This window comes from Dipodomys merriami, unplaced genomic scaffold (genome assembly GCF_024711535.1).
Source record: "Dipodomys merriami isolate MVZ:Mamm:240054 unplaced genomic scaffold, mDipMer1.0.p SCAF_201, whole genome shotgun sequence".
Classification (NCBI taxonomy): Eukaryota; Metazoa; Chordata; class Mammalia; order Rodentia; family Heteromyidae; genus Dipodomys; species Dipodomys merriami.
Window position 1 is genome coordinate 2126891 of NW_027203394.1, and position 13416 is coordinate 2140306.

Consider the following 13416-nt stretch of genomic DNA (forward strand, 5'->3'; position numbering starts at 1 on the left):
TTTTTAATTGGTAAGACTCCTATGTGTAGGCTAATCTTACAGACTAGGTAAGATGATGAAGGTATGTCACCACCTTTATTATTTTCAGTTATAGAGATAACATAAATTGTATGCTCATTTATCTCTTCGAATATATATTATTTACATTAGTCTCACAGAAATACATTTTAATCAAAAGATTTCTATTGTTCCTAATTCCTTATTTCTTTGCCTCTGTTTTCCCTTCATTTATGCCCCTCCTTTTACTCTTCCTTGTTACTCATTTCTTCTTTTTCCTTTCTTTCTTCATCTTAAGTTCATCTATTTTGTCTATACCAAATTTTGTATAAGAAACTGAGAGATATAAAATTGAACTATTAGCAGACATTATATAGCAATTCTATGTTAACAACTTAAAAATATTATACGTTAGTAACCACAGCATTTTTTAACCATTTGTAAATGTGAAACTTCCATTTTTCCAAGTCATCCAGTTAAGAAGTGACACACTTAAATATAATAGAAGTGGCCTGACTCCCAGGACTTCAATATAACTTCTAGGCTGGAACTAATCTAATCAGGGTCTCTATTTTGAGAAGATTAGTACAACGAATGTTTGTGAAATACAACCTTTTACCTGGATGAAGAAGAAATATAAAAGTAAATAAATCTAAATGGCTAATGAAAGGAAAAATAGTTTTTACTGACATAAGTTTAATTTCATTATTTGTTTTCAAATTGGAGTGTAAATTTAACGACTGAGTTTTTATGCATTTTCTCACATGGACAAAATGGTAGGTCACCCTATAACGAAATAGGAAATATTAGGGTAGGTTAATGTCTGATGAAAACCATGCTTACCTCATCTGAGATGAAACTTAAGATGTTGTGGGACTTTGGCTGGTGTGAGTGTACAGCTGCTACATGGGGTTCAGAATCTAGGGGTTTAGTTTGTAAAAATCCTGCCAAATTTGGTAAGTGTGTATAAGTTTACATATAAACAATATATTCAAAACTGTTAGACAGATATAGAGCTAAAAATAATTTGTAAAAAGAAACTAAAATTTGCTGGGTATCAGTGGCCCACCCGTATAATCCTAGCTACTCAGGATGCAGAGATCTGAGATTGCCATTTGAAACCAGCCCAGGCAGGAAACTCTGTAAGACTCATCTTCAGTTAGCCTCCAAAATGCTGAAAGTGGAGCGGTGGCTCAACTGTAGAGTGCCAGCCTTGCGCAAAAATGCTAAAAGTCAACCCTCAGGCCCTGATATGAAGCCCCAGAATTGGCAAGAAAACAAAAAACAATTAAAAACCTAATAAAAAGTGGATGTAAGAAAAGTTTGTGTTGTACTTACACAATGCAGAATGCAGTTTGAAACTGACTTTCCTTGAAGATAAATCTTACTTTAAATTCTGCCTCAAATCTGAAGTAAAATACAAATTAATCTGTATGCAACAATGGATTCACCATGGCATATATACTGAGAGAAAGCAGAGACTGGGCTGGAAACTTTCCAGATATGTATGTAACATGGGCAAGTTTGGAAAGAATTGCTTCCATATTCCTTGGGGAACCTTAGCTTAAAATGTTGTCTGATGCAACAGCAACACACACAAGACAGTGTGCTGGAAATCAGCTGTGCAACTTTGGGGGAAAGCAGGGAGGGAAAGAGGGAGAAAAATGAGGGAGGGGGTAACAAGGTCGACAAGTAATGTGCTCACTACCTTATGTATGTGACTGTAACCACTCTGTACGGTACCCTGACACTAAAATTAAAAATTTTAAAACATTCTCTGAAATACATCACATCTGTAAATCAAGTTAGCGGGATGAAACTCCATGAAAACTATTGAATAGGAGGAGAGGTGATGGGAAAATGAAAAATATGATTGAAAGGTTGTGTGTGCATGTGTGGAATACCATGGTTAAACCTGCTGAAGAAGTAGCATACACACACACACACACACACACACACACACACACACACACACACACACACAAATGAATAATAAGACCCTCTGCACTGAAGGCTTCCTGTAATACTGCACGCTTTTCAGCACTGTGTTCAAGTTAGCCTAGTGAAGTTCAAGAGACTATGGAAGACAAGAATAGCAAGACACAAGAATAGCAATTATTGGCACAGACATGGGGAAACTGTAGCCCTGGCACAGTGGTCAGATAATGAGCTGAAATGCAGTCAGGAAAAGGTGCAGAAGATGCACACAATGTTGTGTAAACCAGAATGCTTTTTTCTGTTACAAATGGTAGACTCTGTGAAGTTTGCAACACGAGACTGGAATAAAATCATTACTAATGTCTGTGGTACAACTTTCTTAGGCAAGTTGGAAACTTTGTTTTTAAGGCTGTTTTTCCCTTTCAGGCCTGTCAACTGATGGTACCATGGTTTCCACTGTGACACTGTCACAAGCACATCTAACATAATCATGTTCCCCTGTCTTTCTTTGTTTCTAGTGGGCTTCTTTATGCTGTTTTAAATTATATTCACCTCCATCTCCCTGCTTTCTCCTTCACCCATTCTGCTGGCTCCTGCCAGTCAGTCCCTCTTCTATAACCGTGTTTAATAGTGATCATTACTGTATTATTTGAGCTCTACTTCCACATCTGAGTGAAAATGTGTCGTTTGTCTTTATGGGACTGACTTATTTTGCTCAACATGATCTTCTGTTCTTCCATTAACTTTCCTGCAGATAGCATAGTTTCATTCTTCTTTATGCTGGAGTAATACTTCACTATGTATTTTCTGTAGCTGCTTCTAAGTTAGTGGGCACCCAGGCAGATTCTATAGATTGGCCAATCTCAGCCACACTTTATAGGACGCATCGCTGTCTGTCGTACACCGATGTGTATATGTGTTTGTGAAGGCTTGCTTTATATCCTAAGATGTACACTACATTAGAGAAAGGTTTTCAGGCTTCTACGAACAATATGTATTCTTTTGACTGTTGGTTAGAACGTTCTGTAGACTTGTTAGTTCGTTTGATTTTGTGTCCTTTAATTCTGAAGTTTAGAATTTCCCTTGTTGATATTTTGTTGGTATAACCAGTTTATTGGTGAGAGTATGGTATTAAAGTCACCTACTTCTGTGTGTGTGTGTGTGTGTGTGTGTGTGTGTGTGTGTGTGTGTGTGTGTGTGTGTGTCTGTGTCTGTGTCTGTGTCTGTGTCTGTGGCAGTCCTGGGCTTGAACTTTGGGCCTGGGTGCTGCCTCTGAGAATTTTTTGCTCATGGCTGGTGCTCTATTACTTGACCCACAGGTCCACTTCTGGCTTTTTGATAATTAATTGAAGATAAGAGCCTCATGAACTTTCCTGCTTAGGGTGGCTTTGAACTGACATCCTCAGATCTCAGCTTCCTAATTAGCTAAGATTACAGTCTTTAGCGACTGCTTCTTGGTTAACTAATCTATCTATATTAGAATTGCAAATTATAAGAAAGGAGAAGCATTGTGAAATTAATTACAAAATTTATGATCAATGGACATTTGCCAAAGCTCGCAAGAACAGCTTAAAAACATGAATATTTGGACTTATATATTGATATTGTACATAATTAATTTATTTAGTTATATTCATTGAGTGTACCAGGGTTCAAACTCAGAGCCTCATACTTGTTGGGCAGGTGCTCTATCACTTGAGACAAACCTCAGCCTATTTTTCCTTAGTTCTTTTCATAGGTGTCGTGTTTTACCCCAGGCCCAGCCTCAGGCGATGATTGGCCAAGCACTATCTCCTGAAGAGCCAAAATGACAGGCACCCACTCCTTACAGGACATCCGACTTATTTTTGAGATGAAGGTCACACGTTTTGCTAGGGTTGTCCTCAAGTTTTCATGCGTTTGTCTACATTGAGGAGCTGGGAGTATCATCCTTGTCTCTACCAAGTATCATATTTCACATTCTTTGTTTCAAGCCCAATATTTCCTTTTCAAATATTATTATAATTTCATCTCTATCACCTACAAGAACCACCAGGCATAAATGTTATCCCCATCCTCCTAATGTACACGATGGTTTCAAACCAATCTAGTTTTTGTTTCTAGTTTTATAGTATTGGCTTCCGCACACTTACCATTCCTTACTTACTTGTATATCATTATAAGGAGATAAGATCACTTCATGTCCAAGGAAAGCTTATTGTTTGTGTGGCTAGTTCATTTTTTTTTTGTTGGTTGTGGGCCTGGGGTCTGGGCCTGGGTGCTGTCCCTCAGATCTTCAGCTCAAGGCTAGCGCTCTACCACTTGAGCCACAGCACCACTTCTGGCTTTTTTCTTTTTGCTTATGTGGTGCTGAGGTCCTCAGGCATGCAAGGCAAGCGCTCCACCACTGAGCCACCTTCCCAGCCCAGCATAGTTAATTTTTTAACCTGTATTTTTTTTGGTCTTTTCTTTCTTGGTCCTGAGAATTGAACCTGGGACACTGCACTTGCTAGGCAAGTGCTTTGACACTGAGCTACATCCCAGCCCACTAGTTAATTTTTTAGTCTACTCTTTTTTTGTTCTAGTCCTAGGGCCTTAACTCAGGGCCTGGACGCTGTCCCTGCACTTTTTGCTCAAAGCCAGTGATCTACCACTTGAGCCACAGCTCCCCCTCCAGCTTTTTGGTGGTTCATTGGAGATGAGAATCTCACAGACTGTCTTGCCTGGGCTGGCTTTGAACCAGGATCCTCAGGTCTCAGCCTCCTGAGTTGCTAGGATGACAGGTGTGAGCCACCCATGCCAGGCTAAGGCTACTCCCTTTAAATGTGTCTCTCCTGTTAGAAATTTTTTATCTGATGCATCTCAGGAATCAAAGTGGATTTCAGTGTTTGTCCTGGTACTTGGTGGAGCCACAGTTAGCACAAAAGTGTAAGGTGTTCCTTGGGAGATACGTGAGGAAGAAAGCTTAGAGGGTACTGGGAATAGGAAGATGGAGCAGGAGTAGGCCAAGAACACCTTCCTCCTAGAGTGTTCCTGTGTCTCCGTAATCAGAAAGGCTAACAGTAAAAGACCAAAGAAGCCAGGCATCGTGGTGCAAGCCTGGAATCCCAGAACCTGGAAGCAAGAACATCCCACACTCAAGGCCCTGGGCCTTGAGACTTTGTTTCAATAACACCCCAAAGCAAACCAAATACTCCCTTGCCAAACAAATCCAAAAGAAAATAAAAAATAAGCACTGGTGCTAGAATTTGAAAATTACAACAATTATGTTGTAGAGGACATGGGTAAAACATTATAATTGGTTCACTTGTTTTGTTTTCTACACAGATGTAGACCACTCAATATAAAAGTATCCTCTCTAGCTAAGTTAGACCTAGGATATAGCTTATACAGAATGGGAATTGGCTGGGTACCAGTGGTTCTTGTCTATAATCCTAGCTCTTCAGGAAGGTGATATTTGAAGATTGTGTTCCAAAGCCAGTCCAGGCAGTCAACCTGAGGTCTGTGAGTCTCATATTCATTTAATGAGCAAAAAGCCAGTAGAGCTGTGGCTCAAGTGATAGATCACATTTCTATTAGAAAAAAACTAAGTGTCAGTGCCCAAGGTAGTTTGACCCCCAGTAACAGAAAAAAAAAAGAAATGGGAAAAAAGTTGGTTATTTAAGAGTGACTTGGTAACCAATATATAATCTAAATAAAATGCTTTGGATAGTTTTGGAAACACAGGAAGGTTTTAATAAATTGTTGGAAATTACTTTCAGTTTTTGTTATTGTCATATACTGTTTGGATACACTCAAAAGGGTATTTTTAAAGTTTTTTTCAGTAAGGTGTAAGATTGTAAGTATTTGACAGTTGAACGTATTTTTATAATGGAGGCATACAAATCATAAGTCTGTGATCACTTACAGCTTACAGAGATGAAAGATTTACATCTGAAGGTCAATTTACAGGGGAAAAGAACAGGTAAATCAGGCACACTTAGTGGGTTTTCTGATTACACAAGATACCTGACAATTGCGCCTTGGATTCATGTGATGATTAATCAGTACTCTTGGCTCCCTCATTTTCTCTGATTACAGTATTTGAGGTTAGTCTGACCTTTGACAGGGAGGTGCGGGGTCACTTGAGCCAGGTCCACAGTCTCTTGATGGCATTCTTAATCTCTTTATTTCGCAGTGTGTAGATGGCCGGATTGAGGACGGGTGTGATGATTGTATAAAACACAGCAAGAAACTTGTCCACCCAGGTGATGTTCACTGCCCATAGGTAGATGAAGATGCAGGGTCCGAAGAACAGAATCACCACAGCCAGGTGGGAGGAACAGGTGGAGAGGGCTTTTGATGCACCGTCTTTAGAACGAAGGAGGACAGTTAATATTATGTAAGTGTAGGAGATCATCAAGAGGATGAAGCAAGTTGTTGCATAAATGCCACTATTAGCATTTATCACTGTTCTCAAAGTGTCCGTTTCTGTACAGGCTAATTTCATAACCAAGGGAATGTCACAGAAGAAGCTGTCCACTACTCTGGGTCCACAGAAGGGCAGACCCCAAAGCATAATGATTTGAATTAGAGAATGCAAAAAGCCAATCATCCACGCTATCCAAACCAACCAGATGCACCTTTGCCTGTCCATGATGCTGGAGTAGTGGAGCGGCTTGCAGATGGCCACATAACGGTCATAACCCATGGTCACGAGAATCGTCATCTCAGCCCCTCCAAAGAAATGCACACCCAGCATTTGGCTCATGCAGCCCCCGAAGGAAATGGTCTTGTTCTCCTGCAGGAGGTCTGTGGTCAGCTTAGGCGTGGTTACTGAGGAGAGGCAGAAGTCAACAAAGGAGAGGTTAGCTAACAGGAAGTACATGGGCGAGTGGAGATGGTGGTCAGCGATGATCAGCAGCACCACAAAGAGATTTCCCACCACAGTCAGCAGGTAGAATGTAGAAAATGTCACAAAGAGGAAGATCTGCAGCTCCTCGGAGTCAAAGAGTCCCTGAAAAATAAACTCAGACACCACCGACTGGTTTGCTTCTTCCATTTCTCACACTGTGTTCTGAGGTGGGAAGAGAACGTGGTGAACTAGAAGGGCTGGAACAGAAACAAGTCCTTAATGTTTAGGTCCAATGAGTGGGAACAAAAGCAAACAGAAGCCCTAGCATTTCTGTAAACCTGGAATTTGAAAGAAGTGGGCTTTTTTTTCAATAATTGGTTTGTACTCAGAGCTTTGTGCTTGCTAAAATGGTGCTCTACCACTTGAGTATTGTCCACAGCCCAAATCCAGTGTTTCTTGCGGTTGGATTTTGTTCCTCATGGCTAAGAAAGGGAAATATTTCAGTATAGAAAGGCAAGTCAGTAATTTTTATATGTAACAATATATAAAGGTGTGAAAATGGGTCATTAAATTTAAAATGTCACCAGTAAATGTTCTCTCTCAACAATTTTTCTAAGGCTTCTTTCTACCTCTTTCATAAAGAATCAGAAATAAATATCTTTAGTGAATATCTACAAAATATATTTGGAACCTTTTTATTTTTACCAGTGTGGAAAAATAGGGCAATCATCTAATGATACATGACCAATCTTATCACATAATTCTGGGAAATAAATCTATTACTAAGGGATATGCTTGAGCAGACTGAATCGAACCAAAGTTCACTACAAACTGTAGAAACTGTTCATCAAATTACTAAAGATAGAATGTTTATGCTACAAAAGCGCTTATTTCTAGAAATAAATGTAGTATTTACTTGTTTATGAATTTTCCCTCTGAGTGTATTTCTGAAAAGCAATGTTTGCTCAGCCTGAGCGATGCCATTTGTTACTATTCATTGACTCACCCTCACACATAATTTATAAGACTAGCTTAAATGGAAAACACGTGACAGGTACTTTCATGTCTGTCAGCCATGGGAGATAGCTTAAATTCTCCATGTTCATTCATACTTGAACTCTTCTCTATGTTATTTAAATTGATCTCATGTACTATTTATAAACCAGAAAAGTTCTTTTTTAGTTAGTTCTTTCTTTTCTCCCTCTCCTTGCTTCTTTTTCTTTTCTTCCATGTTTCCTTATTATTTCCTCCTCCTTGTTTCTTCATTTCTTCTTTCTGTTCTATTTCCTTCTTTGTCTTAGTTTAACTGTCTGATAATAATCATTCCCTCATTTCTGATATGGAAAACTTGTAAGGTTGTGGGATGTTGGTTGGTATGTATAAAACTACTACATGGGATTTACAAGTCTGAGAATTAGTTTGTTATATCCTCACTATTTTGGTAAATACATCACCTACATAACATTGAGAATGGTAACATAGATATAGAACTACAGAAAAAAATGCTAAGAAAAACTAAAACTAAACATTATTCTTAAAGTCGTCATTGTGATGGAAGTATACAAGCAAACCCCACAGTGTGTGATGTACTTACCAGCAGAATTCCTTTCTGTGGTGAGCAAGGTGGACAACCTTGGCTTCATCTTGCCATGGTTTATATACTCTGAAAAGATGGCTGAGGCTGGAATGCTTCCAGATAGACATTTAAATTGGGCCACGTTTGGAAAGACTTTTGTTTCCATATTCCTTAGGGAACATGAGCTTAAAACTTTTTCTGAGGTACACTGCTACTGTGAGTGAAGGTAGCAAAAAGCTGTGAATAACAGGGTCTCGGGGAGATGCAGACAGTGAGAGTAACTGAAGTCTTCATCCTGATTAAAAGGCTGTGTGAACACAGGTGAAATACGGTGGTCAACCCTGCCTAACAAGCAGGGACTGGAACATAAACCAGTGAATGTGCATTATGTGGGTACCAATGTGTGTGTAGGCAAATGAAAAGGGCAAACAAAGATGACTATTGTAAAAAGTATAGTAAACATATATGAAAATAGACCAATAGAGTTACTTGGAACTGGTTTGGCAAGGGACATGAGGAAGACTTGTACAGGGCCTGAGTCTCATCAAGGCACAGTGTCTGCATATATGGAATTGTGACCATGAAATCCCCTTCTACAACTAATTGTTGCTAATGGAAATGTGAAAAAAAGTAAAGAAAAAAAACATTCTCTGCACTGAAGGCTTCCTGTAATACTGCACACTTTTCAGCACTGTGTTCAAGTTAGCTTAGTGAAGTTCAAGAGACTATGGAAGACAAGAATAGCAAGACACAAGAATAGCAATTATTGGCACAGACATGGGGAAACTGTAGCCCTGGCACAGTGGTCAGACAATGAGCTGAAACGCAGTCAGAAAAGGTGCAGAAGATCCTTAAAAAAACCAACTATAACACACCAAATTTAACCAGAAATCCCACCACTGGTATAAATCAAAGCAAATGGAATCAGAATTGTAAAGCGATTTCTACACTCTCATTAATTTAAACCATATTCATGTTAACCAGGATATGGAAACTACTGATTACCTAGGAAGAGATGGACCAAAGAAGAAAATGTGGTGCAAATGTATGAACAGGAAATATTCCACCTTAAATAAGAACTGCTGACCCAGCACGGAGGGTCTGCAGGACACAGCGCTGACCACTGCTCTGTGCTGACCCAGCACGGAGGGTCTGCAGAACACAGCGCTGACCACTGCTCTGTGCTGTGTCAGCACGGAGGGTCTGCAGGACACAGCGCTGACCACTGCTCTGTGCTGACCCAGCGTGGAGGGTCTGCAGGACACAGTGCTGACCACTGCTCTGTGCTGACCCAGCGTGGAGGGTCTGCAGAACACAGCGCTGACCACTGCTCTGTGCTGACCCAGCATGGAGGGTCTGCAGAACACAGCGCTGACCACTGCTCTGTGCTGACCCAGCGTGGAGGGTCTGCAGAACACAGTGCTGACCACTGCTCTGTGCTGTGTCAGCACGGAGGGTCTGCAGAACACAGCGCTGACCACTGCTCTGTGCTGACCCAGCACGGAGGGTCTGCAGAACACAGTGCTGACCACTGCTCTGTGCTGACCCAGCATGGAGGGTCTGCAGAACACAGTGCTGACCACTGCTCTGTGCTGACCCAGCGTGGAGGGTCTGCAGAACACAGTGCTGACCACTGCTCTGTGCTGACCCAGCATGGAGGGTCTGCAGAACACAGTGCTGACCACTGCTCTGTGCTGACCCAGCGTAGAGGGTCTGCAGAACACAGTGCTGACCACTGCTCTGTGCTGACCCAGCACGGAGGGTCTGCAGAACACAGTGCTTACCACTGCTCTGTGCTGTTACAATACGGAGGGTCTGCAGAACACAGTGCTGACCACTGCTCTGTGCTGTTACAATACGGAGGGTCTGCAGAACACAGCGCTGACCACTGCTCTGTGCTGACCCAGCGTAGAGGGTCTGCAGGACACAGTGCTGACCACTGCTCTGTGCTGACCCAGCACGGAGGGTCTGCAGAACACAGTGCTGACCACTGCTCTGTGCTGACCCAGCACGGAGGGTCTGCAGAACACAGCGCTGACCACTGCTCTGTGCTGACCCAGCGTGGAGGGTCTGCAGAACACAGTGCTGACCACTGCTCTGTGCTGACCCAGCACGGAGGGTCTGCAGGACACAGTGCTGACCACTGCTCTGTGCTGACCCAGCATGGAGGGTCTGCAGGACACAGCGCTGACCACTGCTCTGTGCTGATCCAGCATGGAGGGTCTGCAGAACACAGTGCTTACCACTGCTCTGTGCTGTGTCAGCACGGAGGGTCTGCAGGACACAGTGCTGACCACTGCTCTGTGCTGACCCAGCGTGGAGGGTCTGCAGAACACAGTGCTGACCACTGCTCTGTGCTGTGTCAACACAGAAGGTCTTTAGAGCACCATGCAGACCACTTCCCTCTGTGTCCTTGGCCAGCCTAGTCCTGGTTGTCAGAATCCTTCTGTTTCTAGTCATTCAGCGTTAGCAATACTCTGCTTTCCATGAGAGGGTGCGTCCTTTCTTCCTCTGTGGGTGGCTCTGTCTGTTTAGCACACTATCTCCACAACCACCCATGTCACCAACAGCCTCGTGTCCTTCCTTCAAAGCCAGAACATCTGCATGATGCGTATACGCTATAATTGCCTGCATACATTGTACGTGACCAGATGAATTCCCATGTCCGTATGTGAAGGTCGGTAAGATGCATCTCCACAATGGCAAAACAGTTAAAAGTTTTCTATAAAGTGCTCTAAGATCCACACAATGTTGTGTAAACCAGAATTTTTTTTTCTGTTACAAATGGTAGACTCTGTGACGTTTGCAACACGAGATTGGAATAAAAGCATTACTAATGTCTGTGGTACAACTTTCTTAGGCAAGTCGGGAGCTTTGTTTTTAAGGCTGTTTTTCCCTTTCAGGCCTGTCAACTGATGGTACCATGGTTTCCACTGTGACACTGTCACAAGCACATCTAACATAATCATGTTCCCCTGTCTTTCTTTCTGTTTCTAGTGGGCTTCTTTATGCTGTTTTAAATTATATTCACCTCCATCTCCCTGCTTTCTCCTTCACCCATTCTGCTGGCTCCTGCCAGTCAGTCCCTCTTCTATAACCGTGTTTAATAGTGATCATTACTGTATTATTTGAGCTCTACTTCCACATCTGAGTGAAAATGTGTCGTTTGTCTTTATGGGACTGACTTATTTTGCTCAACGTGATCTTCTGTTCTTCCATTAACTTTCCTGCAGATAGCATAGCTTCATTCTTCTTTATGCTGGAGTAATACTTCACTATGTATTTTCTGTAGCTGCTTCTAAGTTAGTGGGCGCCCAGGCGGATTCCATAGATTGGCCAATCTCAGCCACACTTTATAGGACGCATCGCTGTCTGTCGTACACCGATGTGTGCGTGTGTCTGCATGTGTATAATGTATAATGTACGTGTGTGTACAATAGTGTCTGTGTGTCTGTCTGTGTGTAATAGTGTGTGTGTCTGTGTGTCTGTCTGTGTGTATTTTTTCTTTCGCTGTCCTGCGTCTTGTACTCACGACCTCGGTGCTCTTTCTGCTCAAGACAAATGCTCTGCAACGTGAGCCCTGGCTTCACTTCTTTAGTTTTGGTGTCTGTCTGTCCGTCCGTCTCCGTCAATCGTGTGTCTGTCTATCGTGTGTGTGAGTGAGTGAGTGAAGGCCTCGGCTGACATGCTCTGTGGGCACTGGGCGTCACGCTGGCCCGGCCCGGCGGCCTGCGCAGTGGAAGGACCGAGGAAGGACGAAGGCGCGCCGGGAAACCACCGCGGGCCGGCGGCCTTTATAGGGCGGGCTCGGCCCCGTCCCGCCCCCCGGCCGCGCTGATGGGTCCGTGGCTCCCGCGGCCAGCGCCCTGGCTCCCCATTGGCGCAGGGCACCCAGGGCATTGTGGGAAGAGGCCGTGTTGGAGCGGGAAGAAGCGCTTCCGCCAGAGGCGGAAGAGCCAGAGGCGCGGTGGGAGCTGGCGAGGCCGCGTGCGGCCGCGGGGACGTGGGGCCGCGGGGACGTGGGGCCGCGGGGACGTGGGGCCGCGCGGACGTGGGGCCGGCTCCCAGGCCGGCGCTCTCAGGGCCGCGCGGACGTGGGCCGCCTCCCAGGCCGGCGCTTTGGGTCGGAGCCGCAGCTTTGCTCCCGCTTGGCGGTGCCGGCCGTTTGGGGGCCGGGGGGGGGGGGGTGGTGGGCCCGGGGGGGGGGGTGGGCCCGGGGGGGGGGGGCCCGTGGGGGGGTGGTGGTGGGCCCGTGGGCCTCCCCGCGCGGGCGGGGGGGGGGTGGGCCCGGGGGGGGGGTGTGGGCCCGTGGGCCTCCCCGTGCGGGCCGGGGGGGGTGGTGGTGGGCCCGTGGGGGGGGGGTGGGCCCGTGGGGGGGTGTGGGCCCGTGGGGGGGTGTGGGCCCGTGGGGGGGGGTGGTGGTGGGCCCGTGGGCCTCCCCGCGCGGGCGGGGGGGGGGGTGGGCCCGTGGGCCTCCCCGCGCGGGCCCGAGCCTCGGCCCGGCCTCCTGAGGCGCTCGGGGCGGGACGGGCTGCGCGGCGGGCAGGTTTACCAGGCATGCTTTTATCCATCTTGAGCTCTACCCTTTGGGTTATTCTGGGCCTGCTCTGTAGCTTGTTTATGTGGAGATGGGTTGGAGTTTGTCGACTGGCCACGTTCCTTGTGTCTCTGTGGTTGGTTCTACCCTTTTGGAGACAAGAGCCACACCGGTGTGACAGTAGGAAAGTCTTTTGTTTTTGGACCAGAGCCAGCCTGGAGTTGTGTAGATGTGTCGATCTTAGGGTTTCAAAGCTAGTGTAGGCGTTTTCCTAGTCAGCTCTCTTTTTCTTTGCTTGGAGAGGGATATTGAGGCCTTGGAGTTGAGATTATGGATAGTGGTAACTTTTGAGACAACCTGGGTTTGGCTGATAAGTAGTCTGCTCCTTGGAGTTAACAAGGTGGGCCCCTTGTACTCAACATAGTCACATGGAACCAACTTTGTGGTCAAATATAGAACCAGCTGTAAGTTGGGTCAGATATAAACCATTAGGGATCAATGGGCTGTGCAGATGGAGAAGTGAAGGGTTAGGATTGGAGAGATGCGAGTTGGAGT

The 13416-nt window shown here is 44.7% G+C and overlaps 1 protein-coding gene across 1 annotated transcript; it reads right to left on the reverse strand.

Moving 5' to 3' along the window:
• Positions 1-6034: 6034 nt before the first annotated feature.
• On the reverse strand, positions 6035-6958 carry LOC138833185 (olfactory receptor 4F4-like). The gene has a single exon (XM_070031549.1). The coding sequence runs from the start codon at positions 6953-6955 to the stop codon at positions 6035-6037; it is 921 nt and encodes a 306-aa protein (XP_069887650.1). The 5' UTR covers positions 6956-6958.
• Positions 6959-13416: the final 6458 nt, after the last annotated feature.